Source organism: Triturus cristatus, chromosome 3_2, assembly GCF_964204655.1.
Source record: "Triturus cristatus chromosome 3_2, aTriCri1.1, whole genome shotgun sequence".
NCBI lineage: Eukaryota > Metazoa > Chordata > Amphibia > Caudata > Salamandridae > Triturus > Triturus cristatus.
This window is the reverse complement of record NC_140584.1, coordinates 1,164,210,456-1,164,231,121: the sequence shown is the minus strand read 5'-3', so window position 1 is coordinate 1,164,231,121 and position 20,666 is coordinate 1,164,210,456. Positions and strand designations below refer to the sequence as shown.

Below are 20,666 nucleotides of genomic sequence, written 5' to 3'. Positions count from 1 at the left end.
GTGGAACGGAGTTCCGTTCCTTGAGGCACTTCTTGACAAGGAGTATTTCTTACAACTTCTAATGTCTGTGGAAGCTGAAGGATTTGTGCTGGCCCCAATCTGGTTCTTGGTCTAATCGCTGCCGCCACTTTTGTTCTGTCCTTTGTCTGAGTCCCATCTTAAATCACTCACTGTTTGCAAGGGAGATAGGTTACTTTCTTGGCGTTCTTCTTTGTATTTCTCCTGTGAGATCCATACGTCTCCTTGTATCAGTCAAAGGCGTCTGACTAATGTCCCACACATCCGCGTTTGGGGTCCGGTTATTCTCCAGACAACACTTCGCTGAGTGCCTGGGGATTGACTCTTTTAAGACTTTTATGAGTACAACTAGTGTCCGTGACATCTTCGCTATCATCTGCACTTTTAAAGCTCTGGTTGAGATTTTGGTACTGGTTGCGCTGCTGCAGGAATCCTTCCCTACCCTCACTACCATATGTGTACCTGAACCTCCTCACACATGCAATAATCTCACTAGACGTGCACTTTTTTAAATTGCGCCTGATGATGTCTGTGGTGTCCAGTGATCGTTACGCACTGTACCACATTACAATATCAAAATTTCTTTTACTCTAAGATTAGGTACCAAACCAAGCAAGTGAGATTCCTGGTCCCTTTTTCCTGCATTTAGGCACGTCTTGGTGGTTTAGTCATTGTATTAGCATAATAACCACCTCTTCCAAACTTAAGCCCCAAATCTTTGTGTTTTTTAAAATTACTCCGTGTTGCTGCATGTATTTTGCTTCTAGCGTGTGGTCAGGATCTGTTGTAGTGTTGGTACAGAGTTAAAGTGATAGAAATTAGGCTTCCCAGTAATAGCTGAAGTTTAAGTTGTGATCTGTGTAATTTCCCCTGCAGTCGGGCATTGTGCAGCTTCTATGGGAAGAGAGCTCTGCTGTGGTGTACACCTGCAGTCTTGATGGTGCTGTGCGACTCTGGGACGCGCGCTCTGGAAAGATGATCAGTGAATATAGAGGACACTCAGCGGAAATCCTCGACTTCGCTGTCAGCAAGTAAGTGTTGTGGGTATTGGGCTAATCCTTAAAGTTGATACTTTGGTTGCTAGTCCTTTCTTACAGCACTAGCTTACAACTGTTCTAGATCAGTAGTGATGTGATGCCTTAGCAGCTGCTCAGAGTATTTTGGTGCTAAGTATATTGGTACCCACTAGCATCATTACAATTCAGCTTGCATGTACATATTTCACTCCACTTATTCGGCTTAAATATATTGACAGGTTTTTTTCCCGTTCCTGTCAGGGACACAAGTATTAATTGTGTTGAGGCTAGGGATGCTCAGCCTCTTGTTTCTGGATTTGCTCATGTATGCATAAATGCAAATTATGTATGCTTTAACAATAATTTGGATGCCTCATTCACCTTTTTCCCTCCTTTGCGGATCTCGAGCACAGACTTTGTTAGAGAAAATGCTGAAATATCTCAAAGAGCCGTGGTATGTGATCTTTGTAAAAGGGGAAGCAAAGGGTTAGACATAGCTATAGATGTTTGCAAAACCCTGTCTCTGCCAACCTGGTCTTGGTTTTTGAATCATGACATTCTGTGCTGGTGTATTTGTCACATCTTCCCCCATGGTAACTGTGCCTTAACATCCCAGCCATCTCATGGTCGGATGCTCGTATGGCACTGTTCATGTGTATTATTGATGTGCTATGAACTGGAGGTGATTGTACAAGTAGAGTTTAAGATCCATTGTTTCTTCTGCTGATACTCCGTATGAAGCCTTAATCTAATATCAGTCCATTGTAAGTCCTATGTTAGAGGCATATGAGCTGCAGATTATACACTGTGCATAGATCGCCATCTGGTGTTGGGCCCGGATGTTTGCAGTTTGTTTTTCCTCTTGGAAAGTCTTTGGGAGTCACGAGGTCGGTGACTCCTCCTCTGGTTAGTATTGCGCATGGGCTTCGGCTCCATCCTCGGATTGGTTTTTTCCGCCATCGGGCTCGGATGTAATTCTTCGCGCTCCGGTTCCGAACTTCCCAGTTCACCGATCGACGCACAAATCCTCGCTCATCGAGCTTCTTCAAAGATATAAATCATCTTGCTCATCTTCTCTTCGGCACTTCTTCGATTCCGGTGGTCGACGGCGGCCTTCGGGCCTAGTCCGGCTCCGGTCTCGGCTGATGGAAAGAACTCCCTTCAAGAAGTGCCCTCGATGTGGGTCCAAGTTTCCCCACACCGATCTCCATGAGGTGTGCAACCTCTGCCTCTCCCCGGAACACGAGGCCCGAGACTGTCCCGCCTGCAAGTCTTTTCGCTCAAAAAAGACCATTCGAGATCGACTGGCTAGACGCAACATGGCGCACTCCTCGACCTCCGCTACAGTCGACATCTTCGGAGACGACGTCGAAGCTCCAGGACAACAGGACATAGAACAGGAGGACGATGACCTCGTCAGCGCTTCCGAGGCCGACGACTCGGATGTGGAGGACATCACCCCGGCGCAGTGGGTCGTGAGTACAATTCCCCCTCCCACGCCGATACCGAAAAAGGCTTCGGTCACACCTTCGCCTCCGGGCCTAGGCAAGACCAAGGACATTGCTTCTCACACCCCACCTTCGGGCCCCGTAAAGAAGCCTATTAAGCCTTCCGGCAGCTCGGGCTCGAGCCAGCCGGCCACCGGTGCCGAGAAACACCCTTCGGCACCGAAGAAAAAATCGGCCTCCACCTCCACACCGAACCCGGCACCGAACCCTTCGGTGCCGAAACCTGCTCCTCCGGTGCCGACCAAACATCACAAGGCCCTCGGCACCGACACTCCCGTGCCAAGACCTTCTTCGGCACCGACCAAAAAAACTGAGGTTCCCAGGAAGCACGGCTTTGACAAACCTAAAAAAACGTCGGCCCCGAAACCTTCGGCGCCGACCGAACAACCAGTGTCACAGGAACTCTTTACACCGGATCCTTTGCAAAAAACCCTCACCAAGGATCCAAAGACCGGACACTTGACATTGTCTTCAAAAAAGAGACACTTGGACAAGCCGGCTCCACCTCCAAAGAGAAAGGACATTGCTACCTCTCCTTTTAGGGTGCCTTCTCCACCTCCTCCACCTCCTCCGCCCTCCACCTCATCGTTCCCCCACATTGTCTACTGTCCCAGACGATTTGGGGGACCCTTACTATGATCCAGCAGATGTGCCACAACATCCCACCCCTACTGGATCTCCAGACCCATGGGATGATTATAACAATCCGGACAGCCCAGATGTCCCACAGGATGACCTTTATCCATCTAGGCCATCCCCTCCTGAAGATTCCTTGGGTTTTCACCATTTGTTACAACGGGCGGCACACTACCACGGGGTGGAGCTACATACCGACCCAGTGGAGGAGGATTTCCTCCTAGACACCTTTGACGATACACATAGGTCCACTGCCATTCTACCTATGTTAAAGGGCGTAATTAAACATGCCCCTGAGGTTTTTAAAGACCCAGTCAGGGCCCTAAACCCTCGGATAGAGAAAAAATACAAAGCCGCCCCTACAGACCTTTCTTACATTAAAGGCCCTGCACCATTAGATTCCCTATTGGTATCTACAGCCAGGAATCGCTCAAATTCTCAGGCGTCAGGCGAGGCGCCCCCACCTGACAAAGAGTCCAAGCTCCTAGATGCGTCAGGGAAGTGCACTGCGTCACAAGCGGCCAATATATGGCGTATTGCCAATACACAAGCACTGTTGGCCCGATACGACAGGGCGCATTATGATGAGCTAGAGACCATCATGCACCATCTCCCTGAAAAGTACAAGACTAGGGCTAATGAACTTATTCAAGAGGGAAAAACAATAACCAATACCTCGATACGATGTGCCCTAGATGCAGCAGATACAGCCTCCAGGGCCATAAACACCAGTGTTCTTCTCCGTCGCCATGCCTGGCTCAGGGTTTCAGGGTTTAAACCAGAGGTTCAAGCCTCTATTAAATCACCCATTCGACCAAGATCATCTATTTGGCCCTAAAGTAGATGAAGCCCTGGAAAAAATGAAAAAAGATAAGACACGGCGAAATCTTAGGGAGCCCTACAAACACAGACTCCCAGGCGCTCCTTTCGCCGTTCTTCCTTTCGGGGCACGGGCAGAGGCTACTCCTCGGACAGTGCATCCGCGTCCTATAAATCCCCCCCTCAGTCTACCTTCACGAAGGGTTATCAAAGAGGCGGATACAGAGGCAATAATAATAAGGGCAGAGGCAAAACAAATACCGCCCGCTCTGCCACACCTCCTGCCCAATGACTTTCCCCCGCTCCCTCCAGACCATTCCACTCCGGTCGGAGGCAGACTACAACATTTTCTTCACGTCTGGGAGACAATCACCTCAGACAGATGGGTGACACAAATTATTCAGTCAGGGTATTGCCTAGAATTAACATCTACAGCCCCCGAACATTCCACCCAGGCACCGCCCTATGTCGCAAGAACATACTGCGCTACTAACACAAGAGGTGATCTCCCTCCTGCAAAAAGGAGCAATAGAGCAGGTCCCCATAAATCAACAAAATTTAGGGGTCTACTCCCTGTACTTTCTAATTCCAAAGACGGACGAGACCCTACGACCTATCTCAGACCATTCATTCAGACCATTTTCACATGGTAACCCTCCAACAGGTTCTTCCATTTCTCTCCCAGAACGATTTTCTCACCACTCTGGACTTGAAAGACGCGTACTTTCACATCCCAGTACACCAGTCTCACAGAAAGTACCTCCGGTTTGTGGTAGACGGACAACACTACCAGTTTAAGGTGCTCCCGTTCGGGGTAACAACAGCACCAAGGGTTTTCACCAAGTGCCTAGCAGTAGTGGCTGCACACCTCAGAAGACAGCATATTCACGTCTTCCCCTATCTGAACGATTGGCTTATAAAAGCCACGTCCTACCAACAATGTGTGCAACATACCGCCGCTGCGGTCCAACTACTTCACCAGCTAGGTTTCACGGTGAACCATCAAAAATCCCACCTGGTACTATCTCACACAAAACAATATCTCGGTGCCACCATAGACACCTCAAAAGTCATAGCCTATCCCAATCCTGCCAGGATTGCAAAAATACAGGCGCTGTGTCAAAAATTCCTATCTCAACACTCTCTCCCGGAAAGAGTGTTTATGCAGCTCATAGGGATGATGGCCTCTTGCATCTTTATAGTGCCCCATGCAAGACTCCAAATGCGTCCACTCCAAGAGTGCTTGGCGCGCCAGTGGAACCAGGCCCAGGGACAACTGACAGATCTGGTGTTAGTAGACGATCGCACCCATCGCTCTCTGCAGTGGTGGAACATCACAAATCTTTCCAGAGGTCGACCGTTCCTGGACCCGGTCCCACAAATAATCCTAACGGCAGATGCATCGCTCTCCGGCTGGGGAGCTCATCTGTTACATCTCACAGCACAGGGCACATGGACGCCACAACAGAAGTTTTGCAGCGTGAATCTTTCTGGATTCACTATGCTGTGCATTATTCCGCGATCTTGTGGTTGGGTCCGGATTCGTAGTCTTTTCTTTGTTTTTTTTTTTTTTTTCGTAGCCCAGGTGGGCGTCGACGTCCACCATTTGGTGCACCTCCCGTGACGTCGTCGTGCTTCCTGCGGAAGTCCCACCTTTGGGGCGCCATCTTCAGATTCTTTTTTCCGCCGTTGGGTCTGGATCGTCATCGGGAAGCTCCAGAATTACACTCGGAGGAAGAAGGAAGAAAAGCGAGTTTCGTCGATAGAATCACTAGAAGATATCAGGAAAGGAAGAGATTTCATCAGGAGCGCGAAGAAAAGAGGACCAGCGCCCTTTTTCTTCGGCCTTGGAGAATGCACGCTCAGAGACCCTGAGCGCAATGGACAAGACGCCATTCAAGTTCTGCCCAAACTGCCACCACAAGTTCGCGCAGAAAGACCAGCATCCGGTCTGCAACCTCTGCCTACCGGTCGATCACCAGAGTATCGACTGCAACGCCTGCTCAGCCTTCGCGCCGAAGACACTCAGGGTGAGAGAGCGACAGAGAAGAGCCAACGCCAACATGGATGGCAAGGGGAAGCCCCCGACGCTCTACGATCTGGGCCTCTCCACGGACGACGAGGACAACGTCGCCGAGACAGCCGAAAACTTCACGGTCGTAGAGACCGACAAGAAAAAAGAAGACGAGGTAAGAGAATCGTCGAGCGCAAAACAGAAAGTACCTCGAAAACACGAGGGTGACTCGAGAAAAACTGAGTCAAAGTCCACGAAGGGAGCCCCGGCGCCGAAAACTTCGACGTCCAAAGGGGGAACCACGGACAAGAGGCCGAGCGGATCCTTAGAAAAGGACTCCCTGGTGCCGAAGGACGCCGAAAGGCAAGGGTCGTCGAAAACATCCCATGAAACGGGCCGATCGACGCAGAAAGAACGTTCGACGTCGACGCAAGTTTCATCGAAAAGACCCGCGGTCGACGCCGAAAGCATCTCCGAGATGGAGAAAAAGAAGAGGCGGCTCGAGGCCGAAATGGAGAACATCCTTCAAAGGAAGAAGGAGTTCGACGCCAGGATGAAGGAATTCAAGATTCCAACGGTTTCATCGGCGGACGTCGGTGAGGTCGAAGACGAGTTCGACGCCGAAGGGCTGACAAGGGATCTCGAAGAGGAAGAAGAACCCTATTATGAGGGAGAAGCCGAGGAAGAAGACCAACGGTCGTTCTACGAATCGGCGGCATCTACCAGCAACGACGTCGAATGGCACGATCTCGACACCGAAAACCCGGAGGAGCCCGTGGACACGTACCCTTCGAGGCCTTCGCCACCCGACGACATCGGGGTGTACAATATGGTGGTCAGGAGCGCAGCAATGGCCTTCGGCGTCAAACTCGACGAGGAGAAACCGAAAGCCGATTTTCTCGTCGAGACACTGCTCCCCATCCAGACAAGGAGCCAGTTCCTCCCCATGCTACAAAGCGTGATGAATCGGGGGAGAGAAGCCTTCAAGGAACCTGCGACCTGCCGGTCGATCACGCCCAGGACAGAGAAGAAATATAAGCACTCCTCCCTGGACCTCCCTTACATCAAGGGTAGCGTGACCGCAGACTCCATCATAGCCTCCACGGCCAGGAGAAGGGCCAATGTACCAGCAACTTCGGGCCCACCTCCGGATAAGGAGAGCAGGAGGATTGACCTCACAGGAAGAAAGGTCGAGAGGAACGCCGCAATGCACTGGCGCATGGCGAATTCGAATGCACTCCTCAATAGACACCAATACCAGCACTGGGATGAGATGGGGGAGCTAGTAAAGCACCTCCCCGAAGAATACCGCCAGAGAGCCTCTCACCTGATAGACGAAGGGAAGAACATCGCCAACTCCTGTATAAAGACGGCGTTGGATGGGGCAGAGACTTCAGCAAGACTCATGGCCATAGGGGTCACAGAGAGGAGGCATGCATGGCTAAGAATCTCGGGATTCAAACCAGAAGTGCAGAACAACATCCTTGGCACCCCCTTCAACGGAGAGACACTGTTCGGAGCAACAGTGGACGAGAAGCTCACCCAGCTGAAAAAAGAAAACGAGACGGCGAGGTCCATGGGGGCCCTACAGCTGAGGGGAATGAGGCGAGGAAATCCCTCAAGGAGACCCTACGGTAGGGGAGGAAGCTAGCAGGGGACGTCGCACCAGGCGTTCCAACAAGGTCAGCAGGGTGAAGGTCACGGACAAGGTCAGCAGAAGCAAAACTGGCAATATCAACCTCGGGGCCAGTCCTTTCGCGGGAGAGGGAACGGACGTGGCCAAAGGAGGAGAGGGGGCGAACAGCCCTCGTCGAAGTGACTCAGCACGCAAGAGGACGCCTACCCTCGTCAGGACCCCAAGGGTGAGGCGCAAAAAAGTGTCATCAGGGGGAAGAGAAGATTCAAGAGCCTACGAGCATACGACACCAGTAGGCGGAAGACTGAGGTTCTACCTTCAGGAGTGGCGGCGTATAACCACAGACAAGTGGATACGGAACATCGTGCAGTACGGATACTGCGTAGATTTGGAGAAAAGACCTCCAAACAGGAAACCAAAGGGAAGACTGAGATCGGCCCAAGAACTGGCAATACTCAGAGAAGAAACGCGGAAACTCCTACAAAAGGGAGCCATAGAGACAGTGCCGTTCAGAGAACGCAACAAAGGGGTCTACTCAAACTACTTCGTGGTTCCGAAGGTAGACGGAGACCTCAGACCCATACTGGACCTCCGTTACCTAAACAAGTTCATCAGAACGCAAAGGTTCAAAATGACTTCACTGCAGGAGGTTCTGCCACAGATAAGAGAAGGGGACTTCATGGTCACCGTGGACCTCAAGGATGCCTACCTTCACATCCCAATAAACAGAAGGCACAAGGGCCTTCTAAGATTCAACATCGAACAGGAACACTACCAGTTCACAACCCTGGCCTTCGGATTAAAATCAGCACCAAGGATCTTTACAAAATGCCTGTCGGCGGTAGCGGCACACCTACGAAGGCAGGGAATACATGTCTACCCCTACTTGGACGACTGGCTGGTCAAGGCAAACTCACGCGAAAAGTGCGAGAGGCACGCAAAACGCGTAACAGACACCCTCACGAATCTGGGATTCTCGATCCACTGGGGAAAATCATCGCTGGAACCGGAACAGGTGAAGATTTTCCTGGGGGCAAAGATCAACTCCCGCATCAGTACAGTAGTGCCCAGCGACAGGAGGACAGATGCTCTACTGAAGGAGACGAAGCTCTACCAGAAGGGGCGAGCTCTGACAGTGAGGGCTGTGAGCAAGATGATGGGGATGATGGCGTCCTGTATCCAGCTGGTGCCGAATGTACGCCTGCACATGAGACCATTCCAGGAATGGCTACAACAGCAATGGTCACAAGCAAACGGAAGTTGGGAGGATCTAGTGGTTGCTACGCACGCAGTGCAGGAGGAGATAACTTGGTGGAACAGAGACAACATAACAACAGGGAGAAGCCTGACACCACCAATCCCAACAGTGACCATTACCACGGACGTATCGCAGAAGGGATGGGGAGCGCACATGGACAACCTCAGAGTGAGGGGTCTATGGGCTCCAGCAGATGCGGTCCGCCAGATCAACTACCTCGAGTTGAAAACAATCCTGCTAGCCCTGAAGGCATTCCAGAGACACCTGTTCAACCAGAGGGTGTTGGTCCAAACAGACAACACCACGGCGATGTTCTACATCAACAAACAAGGGGGGACACAGTCGTTCCCACTCTCATCCCTAGCTCAGGAGATTTGGAGATGGGCCATACCTCTCAGGATAGATCTACTGGCAATTCACCTACCGGGGAAGGACAATGTGGAGGCAGACTGGCTAAGCAGGCAGACCTCAGCATCACACGAGTGGGAGCTCAATGGCCAGGAAACGGAGAAACTCTTCCGGAGATGGGGGACTCCCACAATAGACCTATTTGCAACACGCCACAATGCAAAATGCCAAAGCTTCGCGTCCAGGCAACCAGATCAGCAATCCAAGGGAAATGCCCTATGGATAAGCTGGTCGAGGACATTTGCCTACGCCTTTCCACCGATACCCCTGTTGCACAGGGTGCTCGACAAGTGCAGAACCAGCAACATGACTCTGATCCTGGTGGCTCCGCAGTGGGCGAGGCAGACATGGTTCTCACAAATTCAAGAAATGGCACAAGGCAACCCATACAGGTTCGAGAGGAGGAAGGACCTGCTCTCAATGCAAAACGGAGAGGTCCTGCACCCAGAGCCAGAGACCCTCAACCTGGCGGCATGGCTCCTGAAGACCTAGAGTTCGCACACCTAAGATTGCCTCCGAGCACGATGCGAGTGCTACGGGAGGCGAGGAAACCAACTACACGAAAATGCTACAGGGCAAAATGGAAGAGGTTCACTGTGTGGTGCCGGAAAAAGGGCCTGCAAAACAGAATGACAAGAGACTCAACAGTACTGAGGTACCTCACACACCTTCTAAAGAGTAACCTCTGCTCGAGCTCACTAAGGGTACACCTAGCGGCAATCGTGGCCTACACCAGAGGTGAAAAAGGTGGAAGTTTCTTCAGCTCGCAGGTGGTGAGGAGATTCATGGAAGGAGCCAAAAGGATGGCCCCCCCGAAAAGGTTGCCGCCGCCGGCATGGAATCTGAATGTGGTCCTGACGGAGCTCATGAAGGCACCGTTTGAACCCATTCACAAGGCCACACTGCAGATGTTGACTATGAAAACGGCCTTTCTGGTGGCCATAACCTCACTACGCAGGGTGAGCGAGCTTCAAGCACTAACGCTGCAGGAACCCTACATTCAGATTCACAAGGATAGAATAGTCCTGAGAACGGACCCACACTTCATGCCCAAGGTGGTGTCGGCGTTCCACATGAATCAGAGTATTCAGATACCAAGTTTCTTCCAAAACCCGACTTCAAACGCAGAAAAGGCCCTGCACACCCTCGACGCAAGAAGAGCGGTGATGCACTACATTGAGAGAACCAAGGAACTCAGGAAGTCGAAACAGCTGTTTGTGTCCTTTGCTACTAGCTTCATGGGTAGGCCAGTGACTAAGGGCACCATCGCTAGGTGGATTGCCCTCACTATTCAATTCTGCCACAAACAGGCTGGACAGGAGCTAGCGGAGGGGCCTCAGGCTCACTCCACAAGGAAGAAAGGGGCCACCGTGGCCTTCCTGGCGGACACGCCCATCCAGGACATGTGCCTCGCGGCAACTTGGGCATCTGTGCACACGTTCACTAAACACTACTGCGTGGACATTCAGATGAACAAGGAAGCACAGGTTGGACAGAAGGTGCTCCAGCACATTTTCAACGACCAACGCTCATCTACCACCCAGCCGCCACAGAATTAGGAAAACCGCTACAAAGTCTATGCACAGCATAGTGAATCCAGAAAGATTCACGCTGCAAAACGAATAGTTTCTTACCTGTCGGTGTAGTTTTGCAGCTTGAAGATCTTTCTGGATTCACTAGCGAACCCACCCACCTCCGCCAGGAAGATGAGGCTGGAGGAAGAGGGGGTAAATTGGAAAAGATCCAAAGAAATGAAAACATACAGAAAAATGGACAAGAAGGATTAATCAATCGCCTAGGGTTAAAAAAAAAAAAAAAAAAAAGAAAGGAAAAAAGAACCCGAAGATGGCGCCCCAAAGGTGGGACGACGTCACGGGAGGTGCACCAAATGGTGGACGTCGACGCCCACCTGGGCTACGAAAAAAAAAAAAAAAAAACAAAGAAAAGACTACGAATCCGGACCCAACCACAAGATCGCGGAATAATGCACAGCATAGTGAATCCAGAAAGATCTTCAAGCTGCAAAACTACACCGACAGGTAAGAAACTATTCGTTACTCCACATCAACCATCTGGAGTTACTGGCGATCTTCCTCGCCCTAAAATCCTTCCAGGCGCAGCTTTCAGGCAAGGCAGTCCTCATTCGCACAGACAACATGACTGCCATGTACTACATTAAAAAACAGGGGGGCACACACTCTCCACAGCTCTCTGTTAGCACAGAGCATATGGAGATGGGCAATTCCACAAAAGATTTTTCTCCTAGCCCAACACATCCCAGGAGTACAAAACACCGTGGCAGATCTGCTAAGCAGACAGACACAGCAGATCCACGAGTGGGAACTTCACCGACAGGTTCTTCACCCGTTCTTTCAGAAGTGGGGGCATCCACACATAGACCTATTCGCCACCCACGAAAACAAAAAATGCCCAAGCTTCGCCGCCAGATATCCACACCCATTGTCTGACGGCAATGCGATATGGATGAACTGGTCAAACAAATTTGCATACGCTTTTCCACCTCTCCCACTAATTCCATTAGTGGTGCGAAAGCTACAGCAGCATTCCCTAACTCTGATCCTAGTAGCTCCAACATGGGCCAGACAACCGTGGTACACCACACTGCTGGAACTCTCAGTAGTACCACACCAAAAGCTACGCCTCTCGCCATGCCCCCTAACCCAGAACCATGGAGAGATCAGGCACCCGGACCCAGCTCAGCTCAACCTTGCGATCTGGCTCCTGAGGTCCTAGAATTTGGATATCTTAACCTTCCCCCTGATTGCATGAACATTATCAGGGAAGCTAGACGCCCTACTACTAGGGCGTGCTATGCAGCAAAGTGGAAAAGATTTGTTGTTTACTGCCACAACAACGCAATCAATCCTTTATATGTATCCATACAGCACATTATATGTTATTTACTCCATTTACAAAGGTGTAACCTAGCATATACCTCCATTCGGTTACACCTCGCTGCAATTGCTGCCTATTTACAAAATAGGCAGCACCTCTCACTTTTCAAAGTACCTGCCATCAAAGCCTTTATGGAAGGCCTTAAAAGAGTAATTCCACCCAGAGTGCCACCCTCACCTGTTTGGAATTTTAATATAGTCCTCACACGGTTAATGGGACCCCCTTTCGAACCATTACATAAGTGCGAGCTGCAATTCCTCACATGGAAAACAGCTTTTCTAGTGGCCATCACTTCCCTCAGAAGAGTTAGTGAGTTACAAGCACTCACTATACAGGAACCTTTTCTTCAGATGCATCACAACAAGGTTGTACTCCGCACCAATCCCAAATTTCTACCTAAAGTCATTTCTCCATTCCATCTAAACCAGTCAGTAGAATTACCAGTCTTTTTCTCGCAACCCCAAACAGTTGCGGAAAAAGCCTTGCACACACTGGATGTTAAAAGGGCTTTACTTTACTACATCCAGAGAACACAACCTTTCAGGAAAACCAAACAGCTATTTGTTTCCTTCTTCCCACCACACAAAGGCAACCCTATTTCCAAATCAGGGATAGCTAGGTGGATTGTAAAATGCATACAGATTTGCTACCACAAAGCAAAACAAACGCTATTGGTTCCCCCTAAAGCCCACTCTACAAGGAAGATAGGGGCTTCTATGGCTTTCCTAGGGAACATACCACTAGATGACATCTGCAAAGCAGCGACATGGTCAACGCCGCACACCTTCACAAAACATTACTGTGTAGATGTGCAAAACAAGCAACAAGCTAGTGTGGGCCAAGCTGTACTAAAAACACAGTTTCAAACTACTGCAACGGATACCGGTGGTCGCCGCTAGGGTTGGGTACTGCTATATAATCTATGCACAGTGTATAATCTGCAGCTCATATGCCTCGAATGGAATATGCTACTTACCAGTATGCATCTGTCCTTGGCATGTAGAGCTGCAGATCTATACACGCCCACCCGCCTCCCCGGCTACCTGTATCCGTTCCAGTCTTATCTTATTGAGATACAATACACATGGGTTTCTTTACTGTTACTACTACGCTCCATCTTTCCCTGCTGGCGAAAAACAATCTGAGGATGGAGCCGAAGCCCATGCGCAATACTAACCAGAGGAGGAGTCACCGACCTCGTGACTCCCAAAGACTTTCCAAGAGGAAAAACAAACTGCAAACATCCGGGCCCAACACCAGATGGCGATCTATGCACAGTGTATAGATCTGTAGCTCTACATGCCAAGAACAGATGCATACTGGTAAGTAGCATATTCCTTACTTATCAACCACACTGTATCACCAAGCATTAGGGACTATAGCGGCATTGAGTGACACAGTAAGCGGGGGGCACGCATCCACCTCCAGCAGAAATGCACCCAGTTATGCATGCCAGAGGGTGGATCGCTTGCATGGGTCCATACAGGTCCTTAGTTTGAATCTTAGTGGGACTAACTCAGTCTTTCTCTTTCAAGGTGAAATTAAATTGATATCATGCAGTGGATTTTAGTTTTCTGCCATTACAATGAAACGCTCATTATAATGGTGAGATATTTGGATTCCTTAGAATGTGGTCCCCAGATGCTGGTATTAAACAATTCATTTGTTCGTCCATTTGCAGTGCCAGAGGAGTTTTCCCGGGGTCAGATTCGTCCAGCCTCTGATGCCTTGACACGGGTGAAACTATGCCCGCTCCTTGTCATATATTTGCAAATGACTTTAACAGTGCAATGCTTATGGTGTTGACTTCTTGCATTGCTCCGACTCCAGTCATTAATTTTATTCAGCAAAAAGAGGGTGGATGAGCTTGCGAGCAGTGGGCCAAAATGTTTACAATTCCAGAAATACGTCACTTTTGAGATACTTTTGTCTCAGATCCAGATGCCATCAACTTCACTGAGCTGTACGCTGAAACAGATATCCGTGGCAACCCGTTCCCAAATTTTAGTTTCAACATTGAGCTCAAAATTAGTAAAATGCAGTTTTTGTGGATACTTCAACGGATACTTCTGCTCAGTTGTGAAAAAGACAAAAAAACTGTATCTCCGTTTCAGAGGTTAACAAAAAAAAGGCAGTCTTCCCAGTTTTGGTCCCTGAGAAGATTTCAAAATGGCTGGCATCTGAGCTGCTGTTCCCACTAAAGAGGCCGTATTTGAGCTGGTTATTACCTCATGGTGCTATCCCTCCTGCTCCTACTATTGATACAAGTAATGATGGATCTGAGACTGGGTGCCCTAGGGCTGCATGTTTCTTAGCACTTGCGTTGCTCGAATTGTGACCCAAAGCATTTCCTGCTTTGTGCTGAACACCAAATTAAAGTATATTGGCACCATAGATAGAAAGGTTTTCCCCCAACAACCTGATTATATGAAAATGTGCACTCTGGCTATGGTCTCCCACACCCTTTAGGAGATGGCTCATCTATAAATAAGCCTCTTTGTACACTTAAGAGACTGGTTGGTTGCACCAAACTTGAGTTCTACGAGTGACTCTCTGTAGTGTAGAACACCATTAGTAGAATGCCATCACCTGCAATCCAAATTAGATATGTTCCTCTGGTTTTTCATGGGGTTTTCTCACAAAATTGACTGACAAACCCATTAGCAAAATTATTTTTGGCAAAAAGGGAAGCGGTTCATTAAAAAGAGCTCTACTACCCTTTCACAGGAACCAACCTCAAAGATGAGGCAGTTTAGAGAGTATAGCCTGTATATTACAGAAGACTGCAATTTCTGCCTCCTTTCGACGTTGTTTTCCCTCTGAGTGTCATGACTCAATAGGGAGAAGCTGCAGTGATAAAGTTAATCTTCCAATCCATATTGCTTAGTTAATCACCAAGATGTACAATATAATGGTACAGGATTCTCATTGGATTTCAGTCAAGGTGGATCGATTTTACTTTTAATCAATAGCTCTTTTAGATTATAAAAACAAAGTAATCCCTACTGTTCTTCCAAAACATCTACCCCTCTAACTCGTCACACACATTGGTATCCTGATAAATGGGGTTTTGGTTCTTATTTAAAAATGATTACATGGAGACAGTGCCTCACCCTTTGCTATTGCAGGTAATTTAGGCTTCATGAAAATTCCTGGGATGGCCCCCTATCCTAAAATTGTGTTTCATAAGAAGACACATGAAGAAACAGAAGTTTGCAGTGGTGGATCTAGTGAAAATCCTACATGCTTTGGGCTGCATGATTGCCTTTGGGTCTATAAGACTCATACTTTCATGATCCTGTCACAGGATGTTTCTCTGATTTAAAGTCTGAGAGTGCTTTTTCAGTTTCAACAGTACTTTTCAGTCTTAACTTCTCCCTTAGCCGTTTCCCAATTTCATGGTCTTGGTAGCTTTTAATCTCGAAGGTAGTCTCCTTACCTAAGTGACGTGTTGACGAAGATCAGACTTCTTCTGAAGGCTTGCGTCGCATACAGATCTTCATAGCCTGTTTTTGGTAGATTCAGAGTAATCTTATTGAGTACAAGAGCGGTAACTTGGGTTCATACGTCCAATTCTGGAATTTGTTGTTTTGCAGGAGAGTGTGTGCAGCATCAGAGCCTTAGTAGCTTTCTTTCTTCTGAACTTGGTCCTCTGCATAAGCCGAGCCTGCTACGCCTGCCTCCTTCCTCTATTTGGTGCCCATGGGAGGGCTGCAGATGAGTTACTGCCAAAGTTCCATGGGGTTGCAGTGGAGCCATTTCACTGGACACCTCTGCAAACATAGTATGGTTTCACTCACACGCAGCTGGTGGTTCGAACTTTTTGGTGGAACAACCATTTCAGCTGGATTGGCCATTGGTTTTTGGAGTGTGAAAGAGCAGAAGCTCCACATAAATGACGTGCAAAGGGAAACATTTGTTGATCGCTGATGGCATCTGTCTCTCCAGTGCAAAGTTGTTGTCTTTAATTGTTGACCGACAGCGCATTGCACAATGTCCAATATAAAGAGGCAAGGTTTGGCTCCAAGAGTCTCTACTATGGGTGTTGTTAACGGAAGATAATGCTGCTCTGGTTGTGTCCGTGATTGTCATTCCTTTGCGGTCCTGTAGCTTTGTCCATATACATCTGCATCTATTGCCTCTTGTGCTCTGTATTACTTCACAAAAGTTATTTCAAAGCCTGGTCTTCTGTCAGCAGGCAGTCCTTCTCAGCCTTGCTCCTCACATTGTTCCTTTACTGAAGGCCTCTTCAGTGACACCCCCTTCAGCGTTGGAGGAGCCTGCGTGGCTGCTGCATTTAGCAAAACCAACAGTTGATGGACAGAATGCAGAACAATGTCATACATTCACCCCAGTACAGAGATCTGGGCCTAAATCCATCATTTGTTTGCTCACCATGCCGTTCCAGTTTGAACCCAGACATACGCAAATCGGTCTTGATCCTGTGCCTCATGGGAACAGTCCAGCCCGAACTGCCAAGCCAGGTCCTCCCAGGACTGGAAACAAGCATCCTAGGACTGGTTTCGGGGTTTCACCCCTCTTCAGCCAGGATAGCTTGATTCCAGTGGCATGGAGAGCACGGGACCCATGTCTGGGCATACTCTTCCCACTCGGGGTGACAAATGCAAAAACAACGGGCTGTACTGTTCCCATGAGGCACAGGGTCAGACTGATTTGCATATGGCCATGTCTGATCTGGGGTGGTGGAGTGAGCTAAAGAATCATGGTGGATTAAACCCAGATCAGTTGACTGGGGGTGAGTGTTTGATTTGCTCAAACGCTCCATCCATCATCCGCTTTGGTATTGCTTTGTTCGCCCTAAGTTGGCAGGGTATGCCCAGACGTGGGTCCCTTGCTCACTTTGCCACTGGATTCAAGATAGCCTGGCTGATGAGGGTTATGAACCCGAAACCGGTCCCAGGATGCTTGTTTCCGGTCTAGGGAAGACATAGCTTGGCAGTTCGGGCTGGACTGTTCCCAAGAGGCACAAGGTCAGACTGATTTGCATATGGCCATGTCTGAACTGGGGTGGTGGAGTGAGCTAAAGAATGATGATGGATTAAACCCAGATCAGTTGACTGGGGGTGAGTGTTTGATTTGATAAAGTGCTCCGTCCGTCATCCCCGTTGGTATCGCTTTGCTGCATTTAGCAGCACGTTTTCCTCAGGGCAAGGCCAACTTCTGCCTATGTGGTGAACCTTCAGATCGACAGTGCTTAGAGCCTGTTCCAAAGTTCCTGATGAGTCTTCCCCCAGCAGAGACGCTGATGCTGGTGGTGTAGGCGTCACCCTAACCAAACCTTGGCACCTGCTCCAAGAAGAGCCCTGACCCATTGCCCATGAGAGAGAAACTAAGAAAATAGCGGCCATAGGTGAAAACGCTTCCTCCTCAGGGAGCCTTGCCTTTCACTACTCGTGCTTTATGGAAAATGGCCCAGAAGATTCTGTCAAATCTTTCGGATCAATTGTGAAATAATTTTTCCAGAGGTCGCACATAAAGTGCAGAATGCAGCCAAAGAAATCTGTAGGTCGGGTTTGAACAGTCTATTCCGTGGCATGTTCGATGTGATGCTCTCTTTGAAATCTGCTGGCATGCCTGGCTCTGTTCCACCAGATTTGCAGGGGATGTGCAGGCTAATCTGATATAATTCGATGGCTTCTGCCGATACCCTGGAGTTGGCCTTCACTGACTGCCAACTCCAGAGGGAGTACTGCAAGGTTCCTTGGTTTTCCAGGAAAGTCCTTTTCAACACCATCAGTCCTCATAGCTGAGATGGCGGCTGAATGAGTTCCTGCACTTAAACAGGGGGTCACAGTGTGTCCAAGATTGTCATGGCCAGCAACAGCCTTCCTCCTCCCCAGCTCCACCTGCAAAACCAGTTAAACTCTTTTGAAAGAGCATGTGTGGCTAGTGGGGGAGAGGATTTCTTGCCACCTGCCTTGTTGAAAAACTATCATGGTGGACCACTGGATGCTGCAAGTAATAAGGCATGACTTCATCCTTCCTTTTCAGTAGTTTACTCCCTCAATTTCTCCTATACCCCAATCCCCTCAGATGAGCATGCTTGTATCCCACAGTATTCTACACCAAGAGGTCTTGACCCTGATGGGAAAATTGGATGTGGAGCTAGTTTCGGAGCACAAGATCAGAAGAGATGTTCCTTCCGTTACTTTCTTGTTCCAAGAAAGACAGGTCTTTGTCCCATTCTCGACCTACTGGTATTAAATGTCTTCCTTTGCAAGGAGAAATTCAAGATGCCATCCCTAACAGGTTCTGTTGAATGTTCTGGAAGAGTAGATTGCGTTCCGCAACTTGCAGAATGCATATTTTCACATACTGATGTGGTGATTCTAGAGGGGCACTTGCTGCTTCTTCAGGCTTCTGAGTCTCCTGGCAGCCTGTATCCTGCTGGTCACTCGCGCTTGTTGGCACTTGCTGGCTCTTTAGTGGTGGGTCAACACTGTCCAGATTTCCCCAGAGGAATAAGTAGGTCGTCGGTGCTGGTCAGTAACTTGCAGGTGACTGCTGTTCCCTCTGCCAGCAGTGACCATGGTCGTGAACGATGCCTCTTGTCACTTGGGGTGCTCCTCTGAATGCTTGGGTGGTCAGACTCCTTTAGAATCCAGTGAAGCGGAGGTGTTTTATCAACCTGTGGGACTATGTTCCCGGCGCTAAAGGCCTTCTTGTTCTCCATCTGTGTCAGTCGGTTCTCATCCTCATCCTCATGGACGCAAGGCCTTCAGTGTCATATGGCAACTAGCAGGGCATTGTGGGCTCACATCCTCGAAGCTAGGGGACATTGAATCTGTAAGCCTGTGCTCTAGCTCACCAATGTCTTGCTCGTCATCAACAATCCTATGGGTATCTCCTCACCCACGAGGGACGTTTTCACCCACAAGTGATTCAGTACATATTTGCCAGCTAGGCCACCCCGCCAGCAGACCTTTGTCACGCCCGGGAATATGCACTACCAGTTGTTCTTTACCCTTCAGTTTCTGTTTCAGAAAACTCGGTCCTTTCTCCATCTATTTCTCTTTCTGCTCGAGTTTTGCTCAAGTTGCAGTAGAAATGTGTACAAAAAAGTGATCTTAATTGCATCAGAATAGCCGCGGTGGATGTGGTTCCCGTGCATGTCCGTACCTGGTTCGCTTGTCTCTGTACCCTCCCATTCAACTTCTCTTCAGAGCGCACTGTCTCTCATAGTAAGGGAGGAGGAGGAGGCAGAATCTGCATCCGAAATTCCAGAGCTGCCACCTTTTATGCCTAGAGATTTTGGAGATTAAGCAAAGCAGATGGAGGCCCTGTGAGTTGTCTGCGGAGCTTGTGGACATAATCTTACCAGTGTAGCGTACCACGACGGCATCTTTTTGTTCCGTACACTTGGGTCCCGGCTTGGTACGTTGAAGAAAAGGTAGATGACCTTAAAGCTTACCGTTCTGGTTGCTAGTTCTTTGTACTATTCCAGCCCTGCAAGGCTTTGCAGTGGGTCTTAGGCAGTCTTTAGTTTTGGTGCACTGGACTGAATTGTCCATCTACTTGGCCTCGTCTTCGTGTCTTTGACATGGAAAAAATTGACATAGACCTGACTGTAAGATAGCTGTTTCAACTCTTCTGCAGCCAGTCTGGTGCATAGGGAGATTCAGGAGATATGGAATCTGCAGACAGATGGAGCAGCCACCACAAGGATCACTACCAAAGCTAGGTGACTTGTATACACAGGATTTAGTGTTGAACTGCAGAAATGGTTCGTTAGATTGTGATGCAAGTGGAATTGAGGGCCTCGTCACGTGATCTCACAGGAGTTTCCCTGATGAACCTCATGGCTTGCTTGCGAAGCCGAAGTTCGTTGGATGAAGAACTCGTTTGATTGGTGGGTATATAGTGAAATATATCCACTTGTAGTTTGAAAATCTCAGTGTCTGTGTACATAGCAGCCTTTAAAACAGTGATATGCATTTACTACTAGGGTTCACACAGTGATGTTTGCTTAGATTAGTGAAGTCATTTGTATATTTAACATTCTGAATGTGGTATTTTGATGGCCTTCCAGATTCCACTTGTCCATTTTTCCTATGACATGAAGATATTTTGAGCAATCAATTTTCTATTGACAGAAGCTTTTCCCACCTAGATTTTAACACAATGTTGACAACTTATAGTTCACCATAAATGTATCTCAGATTATAGTAGAGAAACAATTTTTTTTTTTTAAACTTCAGTTTAGTGGGCTTTTTTTGGTCCGTTTGTGTTCTTGTGGAGACGTATGGTACGTACTGTATTATGTGGTTCTTTGATTCAACGTTTTCTAGCCTAACTTATGTTGTGGGAAATTTTTCTGCCACAAGGTAATTGTGGGGTGAAGTGTACATTGGAAAAATAAGTGATATTTTGTAATGCCGTTTCTTTTTTTTTTTTGTTTTTTTATTAGAAACCGTTA

General features: G+C 48.6%; 1 protein-coding gene across 1 annotated transcript in view; it reads left to right on the top strand.

Moving 5' to 3' along the window:
* The window catches only part of AAMP (angio associated migratory cell protein), a 158,082-nt gene that overhangs the window by 127,233 nt on the left and 10,183 nt on the right, over window positions 1–20,666 (top strand). Inside the window, exon 10 of the mRNA XM_085650021.1 lies at window positions 895–1,049. Coding sequence (XP_085506147.1) covers window positions 895–1,049 — 155 coding nt within the window. The remainder of the gene's footprint in view (window positions 1–894; window positions 1,050–20,666) is intronic.